This window comes from Thamnophis elegans, chromosome 13, assembly GCF_009769535.1.
Source record: "Thamnophis elegans isolate rThaEle1 chromosome 13, rThaEle1.pri, whole genome shotgun sequence".
Classification (NCBI taxonomy): Eukaryota; Metazoa; Chordata; class Lepidosauria; order Squamata; family Colubridae; genus Thamnophis; species Thamnophis elegans.
The window spans coordinates 20,577,952-20,602,559 of record NC_045553.1 but is presented as its reverse complement, the minus strand read 5'-3'; the positions used below and the strand labels follow the sequence as shown (position 1 = coordinate 20,602,559).

At 46.0% G+C, this 24,608-nt stretch overlaps 1 protein-coding gene across 1 annotated transcript in view; it reads left to right on the top strand.

Moving 5' to 3' along the window:
• Positions 1-24,608, top strand: part of ANTXR1 (ANTXR cell adhesion molecule 1) — a 126,053-nt gene that overhangs the window by 99,294 nt on the left and 2,151 nt on the right. The window contains exons 14-17 of the mRNA XM_032230097.1: positions 4,042-4,083; positions 14,155-14,250; positions 14,603-14,770; positions 22,300-22,380. Coding sequence (XP_032085988.1) covers positions 4,042-4,083; positions 14,155-14,250; positions 14,603-14,770; positions 22,300-22,380 — 387 coding nt within the window. The remainder of the gene's footprint in view (positions 1-4,041; positions 4,084-14,154; positions 14,251-14,602; positions 14,771-22,299; positions 22,381-24,608) is intronic.

Below are 24,608 nucleotides of genomic sequence, written 5' to 3'. Positions count from 1 at the left end.
AAATGGAATTGGAATAAAATACGATTTAAAATGGAATTGGAATAAAATACAGTCTACAATGAAATTGGATTAGAATACAATAGTTTAAGATATAGATAAAATATGATAAAATTATATTTCGGTGTCACCCCTGCAATCTACCCCAATCAATCCCACATATGCAGAGCTCAACCGAACCATTTGGTTTAAGTACTGTGCTGTGTTAAATGCTATTTTCCGGCTCTGGCCGCACATAAAATAAGTTCAGTGGTGGGATAATTTAAAAACCGGTTCTCTGCCCTCATGATTTCTTCCAACAACCAGTTCACCAAACTGAATCTCACCACTGGGTAAGCTGTTTTGATATGGGGACCCCAATGGGTCATTTGGTTGGTATATAGACCTGTCTTTCATATACAAGCAACAATCAAATAGGATCTATTCTGTTCTCTAGTCTAATCTAGCCTAGTCTCATTCTGTTCTATTCTGCCTTCTCTTCTCGTCATCATATCATAATGAAGTGGATCCAAGAAAAACATGCAGGTCTCTTGTTTAGAAAAAAAAATCAGTGGAGCTGGAATCATAAGACATTCGGGTGAGGATCAAGAGAGGCAAACCAAAAACTGCCCCACAATTGCAATACACACAATACACAAAGGCCTTGTTTGTGTCCAGTCTCACCCGCAAGGCCAAAAGGCAGCTGCATTGCAACCTGACTGTGCAATGCAGCTAATTTTCAAATAACTGCACTTTCTACCAGAACTCTATTCTTGGGACTTTTTAGCGGCTATATTTCTCTATCCTGAAGGCCACATTCAGCAATCTTCTCTCAAAAGTTTAAAAGCAAGTCAGAGCCATGTCACCCGGTTCTAAAAAGCGTTATGGAAAGAAAGTCAAATTATTCCAAAGAGAAAACATCTCACAGGAAATCATGTGGATGGAAGAATCTTGAAAATCTGGGGTTTGCATTCCAGCCTTTAAGGCAGGAAAAGTAGGAAGAAGCGTGAGGAATATTGAATGAAGCTGGGGAAGAAAACCAGAACCTTTCAAGATACAGCATGCAAATTTTCCCATCAGTCTGGAGAAAATAATAATGGGGTTAACAGTCCTTTGACAATCACTTTCCATCCAGGGAGATAATGCCTGGCATTATTTTTCAATCCTATTGGGGCGCTTCCTCCCTGAATTTTAAAAATAAGTGCACAAATGCAATGAAAAGTATGAGAAATTATTGGAGTGAATTGCTTGTGGTGGATTAACACATTAGCCCAGGGGTCCCCAAACTTGACAACTTAAAGACTTGTGGACTTCAACTCCCAGAATTCTCCAGGCAGCATAACTTACTCTCTTGTAATCCCTTCCTCTGCCATCTCTCCACTTAGATCAGAGGTCTTCAAACTTGGCAACTTGAAGATTTGTGGACCTCAACTCCCAGAAGTCTTCAAGTTGCCAAGTTTGAAGACCTCTGCATTAGCCGATAATTTACTAGAAAATTTTCCTAGGTGGGGAAGACGTGTGTCCCAGCTAGGCTGAGTTTCAAATGGATTTTAGCTAAGTAAGTGCCTCTGATGAAGCAAGACAATCCCCCCCCCCCCCAGTTTTGGCCTTGTTAGAATTTCTAATTAGTAATGGTCCCTCCGCTGACATGCCTTTGGGCAGGAAGGAAGGGAATAATAATAATAATAAAAAGGGAGAGAATGGGAATTGCTTGGTTGCATTCTCTGATTCAGCTGAGCAAGGATGACTGGGAGAAGGATATGTTTCTCATTAAACAGAGCTCTATTTGTGCGTATGTGGAGTTCACATCAGTCGCGATCCACTCCCCACCCCTTGTAATGTGCATCTTGTGATTGTACACCCATTAAAGTGGGTGGAGTGGATTGCAAAGTCAAGTCAGTGGGTGTCACCCCCATGAGGGTGCCTCCCTGGGCATCTTCCCTACTGCGACACCATTGATGTTAATAAGATTTCCCCAGTTCTCGTGTGGAAGGAAGCTGGTATGTTAGATGGTTCTGAAGTATGTGGGAATGCTTTCACTGGAGATAAAGGCCTCGATATTTAGTCAGCTGATGACAAAAGCTGGTATAAATGGTGAGATGGTAGGAATAAGAATTAAGAAATTGGGAAATGTAAAATTAATGTCTATTAGAAGAATTAGAACATAGCGATCAGATCGGGGGGTAGGAAAGATAATTTAGGATACACTAACAGGAGAAAAATATATAGTACATACAACAAAGGTAATATGACAGTCTGATATAAACGGCTAAACATAACCAATTAAGCAAAGGAGTAAGAAACAAGGTGTAAAATGTGCAGGAGGGGAAACAATAACTGTAAAGATGCACTGATGGGTAACTGCTGTGAGAAGGAACGTTTAGTTCCGGTGTTGTTTGTAAGTTGTGTGTTTGTTTTTGTTGATGTGTTTAAGTGTTTAAAAAATTTTTTTTTAAAAAAAGCTGTCCTGGGAAGCAGAGAGACTCCAAGCCTCACTGGATCAGGTCAAATTAACCCCTGCAGTCTGCTTCCAAATATTAGCCAACTGGGATCTGTAAGCTAGGGATGAATGAAGCAGCTTTTGCCACTGTATGATGTTCACAGCTGTGTAGCCCGGAAAACACATATATCTCATGTATGATGAATAACTGCTGATGGGTTGTGCAATCACCTAATTCAGTCGAATTCTAGAATCTGAAGTCCACAGGTCTTAAGGCTGGGCACCCCAGACATAAATGAGAAGCTAGGGAAGAAAGCTGAGAAGATGCCACTTTTTCTGTTTGCGATGAAGTTGTCCCAAAGGTGCTTTTTCAAGAGGCAACTGGTCTTTCTGATTTTCCTGTGAAGATGTTTCACTTCTCATCTAAGGAGCTTCTTCAGCTCTGACTAGATGATGGTGGGGAATGGAAGGATTTCTATTCCTTGCAGACAGCTGGCCATTTGCATCCTTTTGGAGAGCTGTTGAGGCCACTTGGACGTTTATCTATGTTGTCAGGGTCACCTGAGTGATGCAAATGCGTGTGGAGCCTTCTTGGAACAGCTGAAAGGACTATTGTAGACTGGAGATAGATGATGTCATATCCTTCTCCTCTGTTGATGATGTCATATCCTTCTCCCACACCTTTCCATTCCCCACCATCTAGTCAGAGCTAAAGAAGCTTCTTGGATGAGAAGCGAAAGAAAAACCAGAAAGTCCAGTTGCCTCTTGAAAAAAAACCTTTTGGGACAACCAGGACCTGGATGGATGAGGATCTCCATAGACATTTGCTATGAAGTTCTTTTTATCAGGGCTGGGGAGGGTTAAATAATGATGTTTTGGGTTCACAGGTTCAGATTCAGAAGCCAACCTGCCAGATCTGTAGGTGAGGGCTATGGTTTTAAATGGAGATAGAAAATGTTTAGAAGTAGTTTATAATGGCATCTTCTTAGGATGGGTCCTAAAAGCGAACATTGTTGTGGCCCACCAGCAGAGCTGGCAGCAGATTCGGACAGTGAGGAGATTGGGGAGGAACAAGGGCCAGTCCTGGAGTCTGGGGAAGGCTCAGATGAGGGCTCTGTGTCGGAGGCAGAGAGGGGGCCAGGGCTGTATGCCAGTTATCAGCTGCCTTTGGAGTCAGACATCTGTGAGGCAGATGAACAGCTGGAGCGTGTTCCCAGTGTGCGCATGCGCAGATTTGCCAGATGAAGGGAACAGCTAAAGAACAGGGTTCGACTTGGGAGTAAGGCCACAGGTGGACAATGAATGATCCTTCCCAGAGGAAATAAGAGAGGAGCGAAAGGGGAGTGGAGTTTGCAGGAGACAATTAGTTCGCTTAATTGGTTCGTGACTCTCTGAGGCTCCTTGCCAAGTTTTGCAGATCTCGGCCTGGCAGCTCTCCAAGCCAGAGAAGGTCTGTGACTTTAAATCCTCCCTCGAAAGACTTTGCTGGATGTGAATGAGCAGAATTCGCAATCAATTAATAAAAGGGGTTTTTGTCAGGACAAGGAGCTTGCTTCATGCTCTTGGAAAGCCTCAGTCAGAACAAACATAACATAGCATTTTGTGTTTATTTCCATCCTTTTCAGATTATTAAAGAGCCCCCACCACCCCCGATGGAAGACAGCGAGGTGAGTGCTTTGATCCTTCGTCACATTTCCTTTGAAGTTTTGCTGTTGTGGAGCCTCTGTTTTCATAAAGCATTTTGTTTGCGCACTTCGATCTTCACGGTCCCTGGAAAAGGATCAGGTGAGGACCAGGTAATTCTCTCTCGCTGGGTTGCCCCCTAAACCAGCGGTCACCAAGTGATGATCCATGGACCACTGGTGGTCCACAAGAAACTTTTGGTGGTTTGCAGAACATTTTTTACACTGCACTAAATCAGGGGTCTTCAAACTACGGCCCCTGGGATGGATACGTGCAATGAACGCTTGTGTTGCTGCAGAGAGTCTCCCCCTTCGGGGTCTTTTTGTGAGGGGCATAGGAGGGCAGAAATTACAACTTGGGGTCTGTTTTGGCCTCCTGGTGGGGGGCTTTGGGCAAAGACTGGAGGGAAATGGCATTGATGGCGAAGGGCCAGAGGGCCTCGGTCCAGTGGGACCGCATCATGGCCTGGAACTGGCTGACCATCTCAGCCCATTGAGCCTCCAGGCGCCGGTCCCTGGCCTTGCACTCCTGCAGGTCTTCCCTCTGCTTGGAAAGCCCATGCTCCTAGTCCTCAGTGAGGTTCTTGTGCTGAGCCTCCTTCTTGGTCAGATCCAATTTGAATTGAGCTATTTTGCCAACTCTTTCTCATGGTGGCTGCTTAGCTCCAACAACTGCTTCCTGTTGGGGCCCTAAGGAGCCTGGGCGGGCAGGCAACAAGGGGCTGGGAGGGGAGGGGTGAGGAAAAGTTGGCGAGGCGCCCCTCAATGTGACATCGCGTTGGCCCACCCAGCCACATGACCACCTAGCCACGCCCACCCAGCCAGTCATTAGGCAGATCGTATTAGCGGTCCACGGGATTTAAAATTATGAATTTAGTGCTCCCTGTGGTTCGAAAGGTTGGTGACCCTAAACCAGGGGGCGGCAACCTTAAACATAAAGGTCCTAATCAGAAGCCGCCCGCTCAATTCTGGAGCCAACCAGAAGTCCCTTGCTCCCACCATAGAGCCTCCTCCTAGCGCAGCATCCTTTTTTCCCTACCTGTCCTAAACAAAAGCCCTATCAATTGTGGAACTGACTGGCAACAGGGAGCCGCAGCAGAGGGATGAAAGAGCTACATGTGGCTCCAGAGCCTTAGGTTGCCCACCCCTGCCCTAAACTATGCCAGCATGAACAGAAAATGGTAAATAGGGACTTCTTAGGGTGACCCTGCAAGGGGAGCCAATCAGAAAGTAAGTCCAAAGTGGGAGTGTTGGCAGGAGCTAAAAACACTCAAGATGTGGTTGTAGTCACAGGATGTGCCAGTCTGACTTACAACCGCTTTTCCCACCACTGTTGGGGCATTCCCCCATGGACAACGGGTGATCAAAATTGGGATGCTTGGCAAGTGGTTCATGTTTATGACGGTTGCAGAGTCTTGGGGTCATGTGATCTTCTTTGGCCAACTTCTGGTAAGCAAAATCCGGGGGGGGGGGGGAGCCAGATTCATGTTACTAACTGAATAACTGCAGTGATTCACTCCATAACTGTGGCAAATGGGGCAAAGCTCCCTTAGCAACAGGAATTTGAGGCTCAATTGTGGCCATAAGCTGAGGACTACATGTACCACATATACCAGATACCTCTGGACCAGGACAAAAGGGCTGAGGCCAGACAGCACAGAGGTTGCCTGAGGCTCCCAGTGGCCCGCGGCTGGTTCCCTGTTGCAATTACATGGTCTTCAAGCTTATTTATTCTGTTATTCCAGCACGTAAACATAGAGTAGTTGCTCAGAAGGCTCGAGTGCCTTACAAAACAACATTTTCCAACAGTGACAGTCAGAAGTTAATAAAAGGGAGGCTTTCTGGTTAGATTAGGGGTGTCCAAACTTGGGAACTTTAAGACTTCTGGTCTTCAACTCCTAGAATTCCCCAGCCAGCATGCTGGGGGTTGAAGTCCACAAGTCTTAAAGTTCCCAAGTTTGGACACCCCTGGGTTAGATGGTTCTTGTTAATGCTTTGTTTTAAGGTGCTTCTGAAATGATGGTTTGTTTACAGGCAGGAAATACATGTGATAGTACAATGCGTTCTGTGTCCATGTGTCTTCAAAGTTGGAAAAGTTGAGAAATAGGACAATAAACTAAGGTGGGATGACGCACATTGTCCTGGAACTCTTCAAGAAGTTTTAACCGTTCTGGGAAAACAAAGACTTAACCCAATGGTTTCTCCCCAGTTTGATTGGAATTGGATCATCACTGCTTTGCTGGGTGCACTGGTTGCACAGAGGGGTATCCACAATCTTGACTGCCACATCATAGAATCAAAGGGCCAGATAACTTCTATCTCATGATGGACAAAGGGCCGCCCAATTATTTCTTGAAAACCTCTAGAGATGGAGCACCCACGACTCCTGGAAGCCAGCTTGTTTGAGGGGTTTAATTGTTTGCACTGTCGGGAAATTTCTCCTTCATTCCAGGTTGGATGTCCCTTAATGAGCTTCTACCCATTGCTTCTGATCCTCCTCTCTGGTGCTTTGGAGGAAAAAGTCAATTCCCTCTTCTTTGCGATAGCCCCTCAAGTACTATAACAGAAGATAGTTATCATGTCAGCCCTAATTCTTCTCTTCATTGGGAAGGGCCGAGGTGGCACAGTGGTTAAATGCAACACTGCAGGCTACTTCAGCTGACTGCAGTTCTGCAGTTCGGCTGTTCAAATCTCACCGGCTCAGGGTTGACTCAGCCTTCCCTCCTTCCGAGGTGGGTAAAATGAGGACCCAGACTGTGGGGGCGATATGCTGACTCTGTAAACCGCTTAGAGAGGGCTGAAAGCCCTATGAAGCGGTATATAAATCGAACTGCTATTGCTATTGCTATTCATTAAAAATAGCAATATCCACTTCACAGTGCTTTCCAGCCCCCTCTAAGCAGTTTACAGAGTCAGCCTCTTGCCCCCAACAATCTGGGTCCTCGTTTGACTGGCCTTGGAAGGATGGAAAGTGGAGTCAACCTTAAGCTGCTCAGGATCAAACTCCTGGCAGTGGGCAGATTCAGCCTTCAATGCTGTATTCTAAGAGGAAAGGAAGAAAGGAAGGAAGGAAGGGAAGGAAGGAAGGAAGGAAGGAAAATAGCAGTAATACTTAGACTTATATACACAGTGCTTTCCAGCCCTCTCTAAGCGGTTTACAGAGTCAGCCTCTTGATCTCAACAATCTGGGTCCTCATTTGACCAACCTCAGAAGGACGGAAGGCTGAGTCAATTTTAAGCCAGTCAGGATCGAACTCCTGGAGTGAGGAGTGTGTTAACCTGCAGTACTGCATTGCAACCACTGCACCACCATGGCTCCTTAGGCTAAACATACCTAGTTCTCCTGAGCATTTTACACAATTCTCCACAATTTAGACCCCAGGCCCCTAATCATCTTTGTTGCTCTTCTCTGCACCCTTTTTACGACCTTGTGATATATATCTTTGGCAATGTGACCGAAATTGGACACAGTATTTGAAGTGTGGCTTCAGTAGTGCAACAAAAAGCGGTACTATCACTTCTCAAGATCTTGTTGTTTTCTCCCCGTTGATGCAACCAAGGCCTGCATTGGCTTTTTAGTAGCTGCAGCACACTGCCGGTTCATACTTACACGGTGCTGTACTAGGAGGGATTTTTAGGTCCCTCTCACAGTTACTGTTGTGGAGCTAGAGACCCCCTCTTCTATACCTGTGCTTTTGGTTTTTCCTGCCTGTTTTTCTCACCTCTGAATTATTTCTTGTTGGACAGGGCCCAGCACTCAAGTCTGTTAAGATCCTTCTGGATTGTGAGCCTAGTTTTCTAAGTGTTAGCAATTCCTCCGAGCTTGATTTTGTATGCAAATTAGATGATCTCCCTCTTCTATCATGGTGTCATCACTGTGGCTTCTCCCCTACGTTATGGTTGCATGTTGGGTTTTAAGTACATATTATGCTTTGATTATACGATGGGTTTTCCAGGATGAGATGTGCTTGTTGCCTTATAATCAGACATTGCAGCTTTGAGATCAAGGCTAAATTAATTTTCTTTCTACGAGTTTAAATCTGAGTCAACCAACAGCCCAATCTTGTCATTGTTTGGGAGTTTTTGTTAACATCTGGAGTCCACAAGATTTCTCACTCAGCTGGTTCTACAGCCAAGTCAAGGAGAAAGAGAGAGCGGGAGAGAGAGAGGGAGGGAGAGAAGGAGAGAGATGAGAGAAATAGAGATGAGAGAGAAGAGAGAGAGAAAAGAGAGAGAGAAGAGAGAGATGAGAGAGAGATGAGGAAGATATGAGAGAGAGAAAGAGAGGAGAGAGAGAGGAGAGAGATGAAAGAGAGAGGAGAGAAAGAAGTGTGTGTGTGTGTGTATCTGTGTGTGTGTGTGTGTGTGTGTGAGAGAGAGAGAGAGAGAGAGAGAGAGAGAGAGAGAATTTAAATCTGATATAACTCCAAGCTCATTTAGCTTCAAGACAAAGATACCCAGAAACGTTTTGGCAGTCTTCAATCGAAAACAGAGCTCTAACTCAGCAAAGGTGATTTATGGGCTACATCAAGGACATCTGCTTTGCCTCCTACATCTGCTTCCACCTTTGCAGTTTGTAAGGAAGACTTTCTAGCTGCTGTTGCTGCTGTTTGCTCCTCTGACCCAAAACTTCTTGGATCGCTTGCTTTGGAGTCAAATCAAAGGGAACGTAGATGTTAATTTTTGAAAAATGTCCCAAAAGAGGGAAGGGAAGGAAGAAACTGTTGGCAGGGAGCCTAGGCATCTGCCCCCCACTAGTCAGGAGAAAGGCGTGGTGAATTGTTGATGGAAGTTGGAAAAGGAGGGATGGAGAACCTTCTACCTTTCCTTCCTTGGGCTTTGTCCCAAAACACATCTGGGGGCCACCAAGGAGCGGAGGAGATTCAGATTTAGCACTTCCAGCCAGCCGGCTCACAGAAAGCCGGCAAGGATCCTTTCCCACCAGAATGGATGGTGTTAAGGAGAGTTGGACAACCAAGGACTCATGTTGGAGAGAAGAAAAGGAAGCCAGCTGACATCTTCAGCAACAGGGCCCTTAAGTCTCCCCGAACAGACCCAAAAGGAAAGTTGAAGGTTTGAAGTCTGCAAGTGTTGAAGTTGTCACGTTGTGGCGTCCGTTGCAACAGAGCATCTCTGATGATGACCACCCGGCCTCTTCCTGGGACCCTCTAGTCAATGGGGTCTTATCACCGTATCTTATTATATATTATCACTGAAGAAGGTTTTGCAGAGGTCCAGCCTGATCCTCCCTCCTCGACTGGTCATAATCCTTCCCCTCCCTTGCCTTTTTTCCTGCTTTCAAAGGTGTGATTTAGCAAGGAATCTTTCAGTGGGGGGGGGTGTGTTGTTAACCCTTGTACGCGGTGGCTCAGTGGCTAAGATGTTGAGCTTGTCGATCAGAAACGTTGTCAGTTTGCAGTTCGAATCTCTAGCGCTGCGTAAGGAGTGAGCTCCCATTACTTCTCCCAACTTCTGCCAACCTAGCAGTTCGAAAGTATATAAAAAATGCAAGTAGAAAAATAGGAACCACCTTTGGTGGGAAAGGAACAGCGTTCCGTGCACCTTCGACGTTTACTAGGGAAGTAGGATGCTTCTCTCTTAATTCTTGCAGGTTGTGCCATGAATGTGCCTCTTCTTAGAGAGCTCCTCCTGCTCCGCTCCTCTCCTCCTGCTGCTCTCCTCCTCCCCCTCCTCTTCTCTCATCCTGCTCCTGCTCCTCTCCTCCTGCTCCTCCTCTTCTCTCCTCCTGCTTCTCCTCCTCTCCTCCTGTTCCTCTTTCCTCCTCTCCTCTCCTCCTGCTCCTCTTTCCTCTTCCTCTCCTCTCCTCCTGCTCCCCCTCCTCCTCCTGTTCTTCTCTCCTCCTCCTGCTCCTCTCCTCCTCCTCCTCCCTCTTTCCTCCAACAACCCTGGAATAACTCTTCTCTGATAGACATAACAAAAGAGGAGATAAACTTCCAGCAGGGACTGAAACCAGAAGGAAATGTAATATGGCTTCCCTGGCTGTGACTGGGGACAGATGAGCAGCCTTATCTGCCTCTGGAAGGTGAGAATTTAATCAGCAACAATAAAGGGAGGAGCCGGGAAATGCAGAGCTGGTGAGTCCTAGAAGGTTCCTGGCCACAGCCAAGGCTCTTTAAACTCAGTGACAGGGGAGGCAGAGCCTCACCACTGTCCTCATGAAAAAGAAAAACAAATTTAAAAGGAAAAAGGCTAAGGTAGTTGCTGCCAGAGTCACAGTGGATGGCTCTGCTTAGTGCTTAACTGCAGGAGGAGGCGAGAGAACCACGTGTCTCCTTTAGTCTATCTTTATGATCACTTGAGCAGAGTTAAGCAAGGGTTAAAAGGCGAAAAATTCCTTATGCAAAGGAGGCACGTGGTTCTCTCGCCTCCTCCTGCAGAGGACACTTTTTTTAAAGGCTTTTTTTAAACAGTTAAGCAGAGTCATCCACATGGTGACTCTAACAGCAACTATCCCAGCCTGGCTAGAGCAGCTCTTGCCTTTTTCTTTTTACATTTTTTACACTTTCATCATGGCAGACAAGAGGAGAGTTGAAATCCTCTGTGACACAGCTGGAAAAGGTATGTGGGTCGGAGGGAGGGGGGAGGAATTCAAAATTATTTGTAAGTAATTGTAATTTGTATTATTATAAGTAATTTGCGTGTGTGTGTGTTTTACCTGCCTCTGCTGGTGCGCGGGCTGGCACTTTATTTTTTATCTTTTATTTTTTAAAGCTATGCCGCCACGCCGCACCATAGAGCGGGACACGCCGGCTTCCGGCCATACAGTGGGCGCCGCTGTATGATTCATTTCTTGTGGAGGAGGCATTCAGACGCTTGGCTTAACCCCCCCCCCCGCCACCGCCGCCCCCCTCACCCAGCTATAGTGAGCCCGTGCGCGCTCGGAGAGGCGGGCTCAGGGTGAGCCCTCCGATCCTTATGCAGCGGGGAGATGAACTCGCAGCTTGTCCTACCCCCCTCCCCAAGTGGGTGCCCCCCTCCTCCTCTCCTTCAAAGGCAAGAGGCAGGTGGGTTTTTTTTTCCCCGAAGCGGCTTGGCACAGCTGCCAGAGGACATGACATTTGACCTCCTGCCCCAGTGGTCCTCTTGGAAACTAGGGTGGCCGCACGGCGCGGTGCGGAGCTCTTGGAAACACGTGTCATTGAACTCTGGAGAAGGGCTCCTGGCTCTTGAGCAATCTGGCCCGGCTTTAGGACTGCCCAGGGAACTTTTCGACCCTGCCTAGATTGGAGGGGTGGGGGGAGGAGAATATAGAGGTCCTGCCCGCTTGTCTCACCGGCCATGAACCTCACCACACGTCACTGTTTAAACTGGTGGTGACTGTGAAGCATCTGATGGTGGTGAACCACAACATCTATCCTGAACAAGTGAGGCATCTGTAAACATCTGTCCAGAATCCCACAGGATATTGCTTGGCTTAGCAAAGGGTCCTCTTTTGGGAACTTGAAGGCTATTTGTTCTTTTCACAGAGGTAAAAAAAAGTCAAGATAGGGTTGGTGACCTCCAAATTGAAGCCCCTTCCTCCCACCCCCACAGCTGGGGGAAACCCATGAAACTGAAATCTAGTGGTCAGACATGGGCACCATCCTGACTTAATTGACCCCATCCCTGCAATGCTAACCTTCCAGGTAAGGCCTGCCCCCATCCTCCTGTCCTTCCTCCAGGACAGGGGTCTCCAAACTTGGCAACTTTAAGACTTGTGGACTTCAACTCCCAGAGTTCCTCAGCCAGCAAAGCTGGCTGGGGAATCAAAGCTGGCTGGGGAATTCTGGGGGTTGAAGTCCACAAGTCTTAAAATTGCCAAGTTTGGACACCCCTGCTCCGGAGCCTGAAGGCTTGGTAGTGGGGTCCAAATTGGGGGGAGGGTTTTCCCATGCTGGAGGTGGCTGCTGGATTGATGATAGACTCCATCTACCTTCACCCCCTTGTTCTCTGCTCACCATCTGTCCATCTTTTTGGTTATCATACTGATGTCTTCTTCTGTGTTTGTTTCCCTTTCTTTATTTTATAATGCTATTATTTGATCTCTATTCCGTTCACGTTATGTTCCTTTCCCACATCTTATCGTTGTAATTCTGCATCCAGTTTTGGTCGCCACACTATAAAAAAAGATGTAGAGACTCTAGAAAGAGTGCAGAGAAGAGCAACCAGGATGATGAGGGGACTGGAGGCTAAAACAGACGATGAACGGTTGCAGGAACTGGGCCTGGCTAGTCTAGTGAAGAGAAGGACCAGGAGAGACAGGAGAGCATCTTCCAATACTTGAGGGGCTTCCCTAGAGAGGAGGGAGTCAAGCTATTTTCCAAAGCCCCTGAAAACCAAACAAGGAATAATGAATGGAAACTGACCAAGGAGAGATTCAACCTAGAAACAAGGAGGAATTTCCTGAGGGTGAGAACCATCAACCCTTGGAATAGAAGTTGCCTTCGGAAGTTTTGGGAGCTTCATCCCTGGAAGCTTTCAAGAAGAGACTGGACTGCCATTGGTCAGAAATGGTGCGGGGTCACCTGCTTGGACTAGATGTCATCCAAGGTCCCTTCCAATTCTGTTATTCTGCATTTGTAACTTCACTAGTATCAGCCCTTAATCCAGCCTAACCCATGGACTGAGGATGGAGTTGAGCCGCCACGGAGGGATGTAGTGGGGGGAGGGATATTGCAAAGACATGTTGGTAGCAAACTGAGAAAGGTCCTTCAAACGGATGTTTGGTCTGCTGGCACCTGTCAATAAACATGTGGGTTGTTTGGAACCCTTGCCAAGACAAACCCAAACTTCCTTTCTCATTGTGGGGTCTTCCAGATGTTTTGGCCTACAACTTCCTTTACCCCTCACTGTTTTCATTGGTCAGCACATCTGGGCACCAGGAAGCTGGAAAGGCTGTTCTGCTATCTTTCTTAACTTTAGCAGCAAAATCTATTTTTGGCTTTTAAAACAACGCAAAGACAGACCGTTAGGTAATAGGTTCTTAGAAGGTCATTTTGGAAATGGAATAAGAGATATAACAGAATTGGAAGGGACCTTGCTTAAGCGGGAGACCCTCTACCCCTGATGGTGAACCTATGGCACGTATGCAGAAGTGGCACACAGAGACCACCCTGTTCCAGCTACTCTTTTGCTTTCCGGCCCTTACCTGCATGCTGGCCAGCTGGTCTTTGAGGGCGCTGGAGTGCTGGAAAACGGCCTGAAAACGGCCCCAAAACAGCCTGAAAACAGCCCAGAAAAAAGCCTGAAAATGGTTTGAAAAACAGCCCAAAATGGCCAAACAACAAGCATGTGCCAGCTGGTCTTCGGGTTTCAGGTGATCTGGCGCACGCATGCACGCACATGATGCACGTTTGGGTTGGGCACTCGGTGCCGAAAAAGTTCGCCATCACTGCCCTATACCAGCAGCATTCCAGAGAAATGGTTGTCCAGTCTCTTGTTAAATGCCTCCAGTGATGGAGCACTCACAGCTCCTGCAGCAAAATACGTAAATAAATAAAATAATAAATCTCACTATTCCAAGGCTGTGCTTTCTTTCCCGCTGGACAAATCGCATCTATGCAGCCTATCAGTGGGCAGAAATGTGCCCAGAGGAGGGCAAAACCTCTGAACCAAAATGCTTTTGTACATCTCCATTGTGGTGATGAAATACTGCTAGAAAAATATTTTCCTTATGAAGTAGAAAACAGGATATACAAGCTCAAATATAGCTATATACTCTGAATATTATGCTTTGTTAATTCACTGGGAGATCTCTTGAGTCGGGTTTTCATTTAGGAAGAAGGGAGGGAGAAAAACAGGGACAGTTTGCTTCAGAGGGTAAATCAAACCTGGGAAGAGTTATTTCCTTGTAAAAAGCCAACACGAACTCCAAAACAATGTCTGATTTGTCTGATAACCAATAAGGTTGTGGCTGAATAAACAATGATATAAGCCAGAAGATTTTTATTTTATAATGTCAATGGAACTCTTCACAATAATTTCTTTCTATCCAAGGATTAGAAGTTCCAATAGATTAATGTTGATGTCCACATTTTCTCTCTTTCTCTCTTTTAGGAGGAAGACGATGATGGACTTCCCAAGAAGAAGTGGCCCACGGTGGATGCTTCCTATTATGGTGGGCGTGGAGTTGGGGGCATTAAGCGGATGGAGGTAGGGTGCAGTAGTGGATGCAGAAAGATGAGAGGGGGTGGGGATGAGAGAGCGGGGAAGAACATTGCAATTCACTAGCAAAATTGGAAGAGTTCTGGGGATCATCTCCAAGTCTTGAGGTTGTAAACTCAAGGTTTGTCACTGGCCTTTTGCTCCAAAGTCTCCAATGTAGTCCTTCCGTTTGTGAACCTGATGAGATCGAAGAGTCTCACCAAAATCCCAATCCCAAAATCCCCATCCCCAAGCAAAATTCCACATGAAGTTGCCCATCTCCACGTCTCCTTAGTCAGGTCTGGGTGGAGTCATGGGAGAAGAACTTGAGATCACGCAGATGGAAATGTTTCTCTTTCAGGTCCGGTGGGGAGAAAAGGGATCGACCGAAGAAGGGGCGAAGCTGGAGAAGGCCAAGAACGCCCGCGTCAAGATGCCAGAGCAAGAGTACGAATTCCCAGAGCCAAGGAGTCTCGGAAGCGGCATACGCAGGTCCTCCTCGCCCCATAAGTGGTATTCTCCTATCAAGGTAGGTTTCTTTGCTGCTGGGTTTATTATGACCATAATAAAGATTTCGTCCATATTGAGACATCACCACACAAATGTTGTCTAAAAGAAGCGTGCATGAGTTCATCTTCACTTATCATAGTTCCCCATCTCTCAATTGTCCTCTCATCCTTGCACCAATACCACTCTATAATGCCTTGGTAAAACCACGCCTGGAATTCTGCATCCAGTTTTGGTCTCCACGATGTAGAAAAGATGTGGAGACTCTAGAAAGAGTGCAGAGAAGAGCAATAACCAAGCAAAAAAACAGCCCTTGGAGGGCTGGATGTTTCCTGGGCTCCCATTATCAGGAGAAGACCGTAGCTCAGGCTCCATTCCTTTCCTCATTTTGTGCCCTGCCTGATCTCCGAGGAGCTGATCTCCGAGGAGCTGAGCTCAGCCAATCTGATCCTCATCAGCTTTGAGCAGCAGGGGTCTCCCAGGAGTTGCATCTGCATGGGAGATGCAGGCATCCCAAAAAGCCAGCACAGTCCTAGGCTGCGTCAACAGAGGGATGGAATCGAGATCACGTGAAGGGTTAATACCATTTTATAAGGCCTTGGGAAGGCCACACTTTGAATATTTGCATTCAGTTTTGGTCGCCATGATGTGGAAAAGATGTGGAAACTCTAGAACCGGGATGGTGAACTTGTGGCACACGGAGCCATTTGTCAGGGCACACAAGGAATTGTCCTGTCACCTGGCCAGTGAGCATGCCAGCTGAGTTCAGCCTTTTTTATAGCTCCGGAGGACTAAAATCGGCCCTACAAGCAACCTGGAAGTGACTTCCAGTTTGCTTGTAGGGTTGTTTTTTGCCCTCCGGAGGCTTCAGGGAAGCTCCTAAAGCCTCCGGAAGGCCTCCGGGGGAGGGGAGAGGGAGGCTCTTTTTACCCTCCCCAGGCTCCTATAAAGCCTCTGGAGCCTGGGGTGGGTGAAAAAAGCATGCAAAAAATGGGATGTCGCAGCTGTCATGCTTGCATGCGCACTGAGAGGTGTCGTGCATTGCATTATAGCAATAGCAGTTAGACTTATATACCGCTTCATAGGGCTTTCAGCCCTCTCTAAGCAGTTTACAGAGTCAGCATATCATCCCCACAGTCTGGGTCCTCATTTCACCCACTTCGGAAGGATGGAAGGCTGAGTCAACCTTGAGCTGGTGAGATTAGAACCGCTGAACTGCAGATAACAGTCAGCTGAAGTGGCCTGCAGTACTGCACCCTAACCACTGTGCCACCTCGACTCTTATGGGTGCGGCACACCTGCACATGACCCCCTTGTGCTCCCCCCGCTTATGGCACGTGAGCCAAAAAAGATTCGCCATCGCTGCTCTAGAAAGTGCAGAGAAGAGCAACAAAGATGATTAGGGGATCCCCCAGTTACATGACTACATAGCCACGCCCACCCAGTCACATGACCCAGCAAGCCACGCCCACCAAGCCACATCCACAGGACCAGTAGTGTATGTATGTATGTGTGTGTGTGTGTATGTGTATATATACATACATACATACATACATACATACATACATACATACATGGAATTCTTCATAATTAGGAACAATTTAATACAGAGCTCTCCAACCTTGGCAACTTTAAGCCTGGAGGACTTCAACTCCCAGAACTCAAAGCTGGCTGGGGAATTCTGGGAGGTGAAGTCCGCCAGGCTTAAAGTTGCCATGTTTGGAGAGCCCTGATTTAATACAGAGCATTATGGAATTCATCCACAATGACTTCAGAGCTTTCCTTGTACCAGTTTTCTTCCACTGGCTAAACTCTCTTTCTTGATACCGTGCTGGTAATGAAGAAGAAGAAAGGAAAAATACGGGAGGGTGATTGGAGAGGAAGGAGTTAAGCCCTATCCTCCCGCTGTTTGAGTCCTCTGCCTCCCCGCCCCTCAAATTTATAAAACAAACTTAGATTTGGAATCCTTGTCTGCTCATAACATCTCCTAGGGAAGGATTACCTGGAACCCTGCCTGTTTCCAGCCTTAAACAGAATTTAAAATATGAGACAAAAGTACAACAGTTTTATTTGCTTCCATTTCTCGGTGTGTTGAGCCAAATTCCTAGCTAGGTTTGACAGTCTGAATAGAGCTAGCCAAAGAGAGAAAGGCAGGACGCCCTTTGACTTTTCTGTTTAATCAGATCGACATTTGATTTAATCTTTTTGGTGCCATATGGAAAACAATCTCCCCCCCCCTCCACAAAGAAAAACAGCATGGAAACAAGCAAGGCTTAAATGTGCACTGTTGTTGCATATAAAAATAGCTCTCTCTCAATGCACAATGACTATGAATTTGGCACAAAGTAGACCATTCCACCTTATTATAAGAGCTGTGTGGCACAGTGGTTAGAGTGCGGTACTGCAGGCTGCTTCTGCTGCCTGCTGGCTGCCTGTAATTTGGCAGTTCAAATCTCACCAGGCTTAAGGTTGACTCAGCTTTCCATCCTTTTGAGGTGGGTCAAATGAGGACCCAGACGGTTGGGGGCAAAAGGCTGACTCTGTAAACCGCTGAGAGAGGGCTGTGAAGCACTGTGAAGCGGTATATAAGTCTAAGTGCTATTGCTATTCCTTCCTTGATTCCTTATTCCCTTTCTCCTTCATCTTCCTGGTACCTCAGTGCTTAGAATGTAGTATTGCAGTGCTTAGAATGTAACTCTGCCCACTGCCAGGAGTTTAATTCTTGACTCAGCCTTCCGTCTTTCTGAGGTGGGTAAAATGAGGACCCAGATTGTTGGGGTCAAGAGGCGGACTGTATACCTTCTTGGAAAGGGCTGGAAAGCTCTGTAAAGCAATATATAAGTCTAAGGGCTATTGCTATTATTTCTGGACCCATCCAAGGATTGACTTGTCTCCAGATTCCCCTAGCTGATGCTGAAGGCTACTTCACAGCATTATCCTAAAATGGGCAGATGACCAGCTCTTCTGGCTAACTTCAAGGGTGGACATTGACATGGTCTCATGAGAAAGAGAATTCAAAAGCATGTGAAGGACATTTGTTAATACCTACATTTGTTCATTGATTAGCAAATAGTTAATTCATTTCTTCTGCTTGGTGGGGTGGCCTGTAGTATACGCCTGTAGCAATGTTATTTTTCCTCCTTTTATGTTTGTATATCATATTTTATATTGACATTTCCTTTTCATCCAGCACTGAACCACAGCTCTGCTTATACTGCATTATGATCAAGATTGTCCTAAAAGTATCAGCCTCTTGGGCCAAGAAAAGCTGGGTTTTGTGGCATGCATAAATTAGGCATTTCTAGCACAAATGCAGTATACACACACACACACACACACATACATATATTTGTACTTCTTTTTCTTTTTGGTTTTTGCTTGGCTTTGCATAATTAATTCTGCTCCTGCCAGGGGAAAAAAGGGCTTGTGAAGGTCACAAAAGTTCACTAGAAACTCGATCCACCCATTTATTGGGATCTCAAGATTCCAATGCTGTTGGAGGACTAGAATATTAATCCTTTTTTTTTTAAAAAAAGGAAGAAAAATAAACTTGATATGTTGGTAGCTGAATTCCAGCAGGTTTCTTATTTTTCCTGCAAGACGTGTCCGCATGTTAGCCTCCAAACTAAATTCAAACTATTTACATGCCCCGAGTTCACATATCCCACTATACCGCCATGTTTAATTTATTCCAAATAGAATACAATGAATAAGATGGAAGGGACCTTGGAGGTCTTCTAGTCCAGCCCCCTGCTCATTCAGGAGAACCTATACCATTTCAGACAAGTGGCTTCCCAGTCTCTTCTTAAAAACCTCCAGTGATGGAGCACCCACAGCTTCTGGTGGCAAGCTGTTCCACTGGTTAATTGTCCTCACTGTTAGGAAGTTTCTCCTTGATTCCAGGTTGCTTCTCTCCTTGGTTAGTTTCCATCCATTGTTTCTTGTCCTGCCCTCAGGTGCTTTGGAGAATAATTTGACCCCCCTCTTTGTGACAGTCCCTGAGAGATTGCAAGGAAGGAAGGGAGGAGAGAAGGGAGGGAGGAAGAGAGGAAAGAAGGGAGGGAGGAAAGAAGGAAGGAGAGAAGGGAGGGAGGGAGGGAGGGAGGGAGGAAGAAGGAAGGAAGGAAGGAAGGAGAGAAAGAAGGATCTGTCCTTGATTAGTTTCCATCCATTCTTTCTTGTCCTGCCCTCTGGTGCTTTGGAGAATAATTTGACCCCCCCTCTTCTTTGTGGTAGCCTCTCAAATACCAGAACGCTGCTATCATGTCACCCCTAATTCTTCTTTTCTTTAGATTGGACAGACCCAAATCCTGCAGCTGTTCTTCATGGAGTCTCCAGGGCTTTGATCATTTTAGTTGCTCTAAGATGTTTTGCTTTCATTTTTCTGCTGCATCCCCCTTCCATAACGTTGCCTTCTCCTCCCCAACCCACCCAATGGTGAAATCTAATCCCCCCGCCACCGGTTCTGTGGGTGTGGCTTGGTGGTGGGGTCATGTGACTGGGTGGGTGTGGCCAACTTTTTTTCACTTTCAACTTTTTAAAAAGCTTTTTAAAGCTTTTTGAATCATTTCTGGGGATCCCTATCCCAAGCAAGGTGTTGGATTAGATAACCCGTAAGGTCCTTCCAGCACACAGGCTTTGTGGTTCTATGTGTCCTTTCTCTTCTATTTCTTCCTCTCTCTCTCTCTCTCTCTCTCTCTCTCTCTCTCTCTCTCTGTCTCTGTCTCTGTCTCTGTCTCTGTCTCTCTTTTTTGAAGACTTTGCACATTTTCTTGTAGGCTCTGGGTATTAAAAACTGCTGTAGATAAATTTGGTCCCAAAATCGCATTCTGGGACACAGGACCTGGTTTAAATTAAGCCTTGCAGATGGATATTTAGATGAAGAGCAGCCTCTACAAAAATGTTAAAATAAGAAGACAGCAAGGAGCCCTTTTTCTCCCTAGTGAAATGACTTTCCATTGTTATTTTCTCCTTTATAACTAAGAAATTTGGAATATTGCCATTCTAAGTCAGGCTTATTTATCTATTCACATTTCTTTGAAGAATCTTAGAGGGTTGATATAGCCTCTCCTTCTTCAGCTGGGAGACAGACCTACAATCACTGTGAGAGTTACAGAACGGAGCAGGAATCCGACGGCTGCTCTCTCTGGTGTGTTGTGCATCCTTTGGGCTGTCTGTTGTAGCTCGGAAAAAATGAGGCATGGTCTCCAGACAGGCCTGGGTTCACTTTGTGTTTACATTCACCACAATAGTGTCTGTGGGTGCAAGGGAGCTGCGCAGAAAAGCCACAACCCTCCTACTTGAGAGAGGTTCGCAACATGGCTTGGGGCCAACTTGATGTCACTCAAGCAAACTCAGTCACATGACCCCCCTCATCAAGCCATCTCCACCAAAACGGTGGTGAAAAGTTTTGACGGGGGATGGAGCCTTGCTGGAGCTAAGGGAACACTTGCAAACTGCAAAAAAATTATTTTGCCCTACCCGGCCCCCAGGAACACGCTGCAGGCTTCAGCAGGGCCTTGGGGAAGAGAGAAATGCCCCTGTTTTTGTGAGAAATAGGCAGAAAACGGCCCTTTTTTTCAAAAATGGAGGCATTTTTGCCTTCCCCCAGCCCTGCTGAAGCCTGCAGATTTCTTCTGGAGGTTGAGGGAAGGCAAAAACGCCTCCATTTTTGCAAAAAATAATAATAATGCGCACACCATTAAAAAGGGGGGGGGGATCACTTTTTTTTCCAATGAAGATTGTTCTGTGCATGTGCAGAAGAGAAAATAAAGATGGCGGTGCCCAGGATAGAACCAGTACGGTCACATGTCCGGCTGAGTTACTACCTATTCAGCCGAACCAGGAGGAACCCACCTCTGTGTTTGTGGGGAGGTTAGGAAGATGCACTTCTATCTCCAGTGTTTGGTGAAGGACCCTGGGAGACCTTCAAGATATTCCTGTTGGCGTAGGCTAAGGACCTTCCAAATCCAGCATTTAGGGTCAGAATGGTTAACCAGGTAGCGTCTGGAAGCTCATAAGCATGGATGGGAAGACGATAGCTCTCCCCCGTTATTGCTTCCTTACAACGTTTTTCTTTTGCACTGAATGTTTTATCTTCTTGTTTTTCGCTCAAAATATAGAGCAGAATGTAAATCCTAGAAATCAATTAATCAGCCAATCAATCTAATGTTTGCAGGAGTAGAGTGTGGTGTTTAGATATTCTCCCTCATGCAGGTCATGGTTGTCCCAAAGGTGCTTTTTCAGGAGGCAATGGACTTTCTGTTTTTTTTCTTTTCCTTTTGAAGACGTTTCGTTTCTCATCCAAGAAGCTTCTTCAGCTCTGACTGGATGGTGGGGGATGGAAGGATTGATACTGCAGACAGCTGGTCATTTGCATCCTTTGAGTGGGTTCTTGAAGCACTTGGAGACTTGTAGTTATACAATTTGGGATAAACACCCTTTGAATAGTGTGGGAGTAGGAATGGATTTCCAGAGGGGAAAAAAATTGCAGACTACAGGAACCATTTGCACCACTCAGGTGACCCTGGGGACACAGATAAAACCTCCAGGGGGCCTCAATGACCCTCTAAAAGGATGCAAATGACCAGCTGTCTGCAAGGAATATAAATCTTTCCATTCCGCACTCTCCAGTCAGAGCTGAAGAAGCTTCTCGGATGAGAAGCAAAACATCTTCAAAAGAAAAAAAACAAGAAAGTCCAGTTGCCTCCTGTAAAAGCACCTTTGGGACATAGTGTGGTTTGGGGACTATGAGAACACTCCTTGCTGGATGGAGAAACAATCTGTCCATAGTCCATAAATTTCTCTGGAGGAGCAGGCACAGAGACCCTCCTCCAACTGGTGCCCCTTAGAAATATTAGGCTTCAATTCTTAGTATTCCTTCCCAACATCATCAATGACTGTGTTGTTGGGGTGCTTAAAATCCAATAGGTATCTGTTACCCAACAAGAAGGCTCAGAAAACAGCCTAATTGTTTTTAGTAGCATAGATGGATGGTGTCTTTTTTCTTTCTCATATGTCAGGCAAGGTGGTATTTTGATTTCTAATTTTTTAACATTATTGAAAAAGATGAACATGTTTTCGTGCATTGCGTGTCAGGCCTGCAGGCATCTTTTCTTGTGGATCTTTGGCCTGCCACACTTTCTATTATTCTGCTATGCATTTTCTATTGTGGGAAAATGGGAGGGGGGATTGTATGAAGTTAGATGATATGTAGCCATAGTCTTTCTAGAAAACCAACTGGATGGGTGGAACTGCCAGCATGGCAGTGGGAGATTGGACCATGGGATGGACTTGTGGGTGTGGGGGGAAAGATCTTGAACTTCCAACTGGGAGGGGAAACCCGGGAAGCTTTCAGATTCGGGCTTTCCCAAATGTGCCAACATGGCTCTCTTCATAAATGGGAAGTTTGAGCAATACTTTGCCTTGGACTCCGATTTACTTTTGGATGCAATTTGGAACCCTGACATTGCGGCTTCTGCCTGTTTTGCAAAGTGATTTATCTTGTGCCAATCTGCAATGAATATATGATGCCATTTCTTTGTTTTACAGGGAAAGCTAGATGCCCTCTGGGTTCTCCTGAGGAAAGGCTACGACCGGGTGTCCGTCATGCGACCACAGCCAGGAGACAAGGTAAACTTCACTCAGGGCTGCAGACAACTTCTCTGGGTTCTCTTGAAGAGTCCCTCTATGTTGTTTGTTTCTCAAACGTGGCCATTTAAAAATGTGCAGACTTCATATCCCAGAATTCCCCAACCTGCCAGGAATTATGGGAGCTGAAATCCACACAATTTAAAGTTGATGAGTTTGAGAAGATGTTGTCAAGGAATTGCACTGTGTAATACGATCGAAGGGAAAAGTTATTAAATATATGAGGAAAAAATTGCATTTATATATAAATATATTTATGGGACTTAATTATTTAAAATTGCATTTTAATTCATTCCATACAATATTTGATTTTGATTAGAAATGGCTCCAAATATTTTAAACAATGAATAAATGTGTGCTTTTCCACCTTAGAATCCTTATTTGGGATTTTTATCTTGTGTAAGGGTGACTATAAAAAGTCTCTTGTGGCAAGGGATTTTCAGCTGCTAGGAAGTTCAAACTGGAGATTTTCTGAGATGGCACAGAGCCTTCTGCTTGGGAAAGAGGTTCGACTAGAAGACTTCCAAGGTCCCTTCCAATTCTGTTATGGTGTATTCTGTCCTGCTGGCCAGACAAATCTTCGCAGGGCAAGCAGCTAAAGTTCCAGAGCTACTGATGATCTGGATGTGTTTCCTGCTCCTTTAAATTTTGTTCCATTGAAAACCTGGTAAAGATCCCTCTGGAGCAGTTTTATAACAAAGGAATGATTTAAGAAATGGGGGTGAAGAGAGACAAATCTGCTCTATTATATGCTGTGCCAAGCATTCCTGATAGTTTTGCTTCTTACTTAACATGCACTTTCTATAAAGTGAGCAGAAAAGCATGCTTCATTGAAAAACAAGTGTTTTGTATAAAGCATTTTCTTGCTGTCTCACGAATTTCAAATGCTTCAGTAAAGACCAAGAAACCATGTCCCTCTCCCCGCCTCTTTCTCTCTCTCCCTCTCTCTCTCTCTCCCTCTCTCTCTCTCTCTCTCACACACACACACACACCAGGGGTAGATTGCTCCCGGCATTACTGCCAGTTCGGTGTGTGCATGCACATTTGCATAAAAATAGGTTTGTGCATGCACAAACATTAAAAAAAGGGGGGAAATTAAATTTTTGCAATTACAATTGTTCTGCGCATGCGCAGAACCAAAAATCAAGATGGCGGTTCCATAGGAGAACTGGTTTGGGGGCATGGCAGGCCTGCTGATTCCAGCCACCCAGGGCACTGCCACCAACCTTGGTCACCAAATTACCAAACAACAATGGTGCAGTTTTCTGGTGGTTTTTAAATACCAAAAAAAAAGAAAAAAAGGTAGAATTGGTGGGTTATCCAACCCATTCATGCTTTAGAATCCCCAATTTTATTTTATTTTTAAAGGAGGTATAGAGCAGTGGCCCCCCAACTTTTGGGGCAACAGAGATCATTTCCGTGGCAAGAGGTTTTCCTGTGGACCACAGGAGGATGTGGTTTCACATGCTGCCTGCACCCCACGGATGGGGTTTCGCTTGTTTGCATGGCCTGGTTTCTGGCATGCGGTGGCCCAGTGTAGGTTCAGGGACTAGGGGTTGAGGACCCCCGGGGTAGAGGCTAAAAGCAATCTGCGGAAAAGATAATTTTGAAAATTGGTCCCAGTCAGATGCCAGCACACGAGTTCTTGCCAACTGGGATGGGATTTCATTTCCCAGAATCGCTCAGGAAGGCTGGTTTGTGCCACCGATGAAAGGAGGAGATAAGCCTTGGTCAAGGGACGCCCGGTAGAGGGCAAAAAAGTCAGGATGGCATCCACAATGTGGCAAGAATCATGGGCAGAGCTTCCATCATACGGTGCCCCACAACTGGACTTTTTCTGACTCACCTTCTTGTAGAACTCCCTAGCCTGGCCTGGCACGGTTTACGGTGGCAAAGACGGCTGGGGAAAATGGTCCCCAGTCCCCTCGCATCATTGAGGGCAGGACTGTTCCTTTTAGATATTGCTGGTGAGGCAAAAGGCAAATCACATTTCTGAAGCCAATTTTCAAGGACAGGGCTGAACAGAGTTGTGAAATGCGCTTCCTTGAGGAAGGTTGCCACCAAGCACAGCTGTTTACCATCAGGACGATGGTCACATGGGACTTATGGTTGGCTCGCATTCGCAAGGGCCGGCCAACGTTTGCAATTTTCTCGGCATTAATGGGGCTATTTTTACTTTCAGGATGCAGCCCAAATGCCCATGTGCCTTC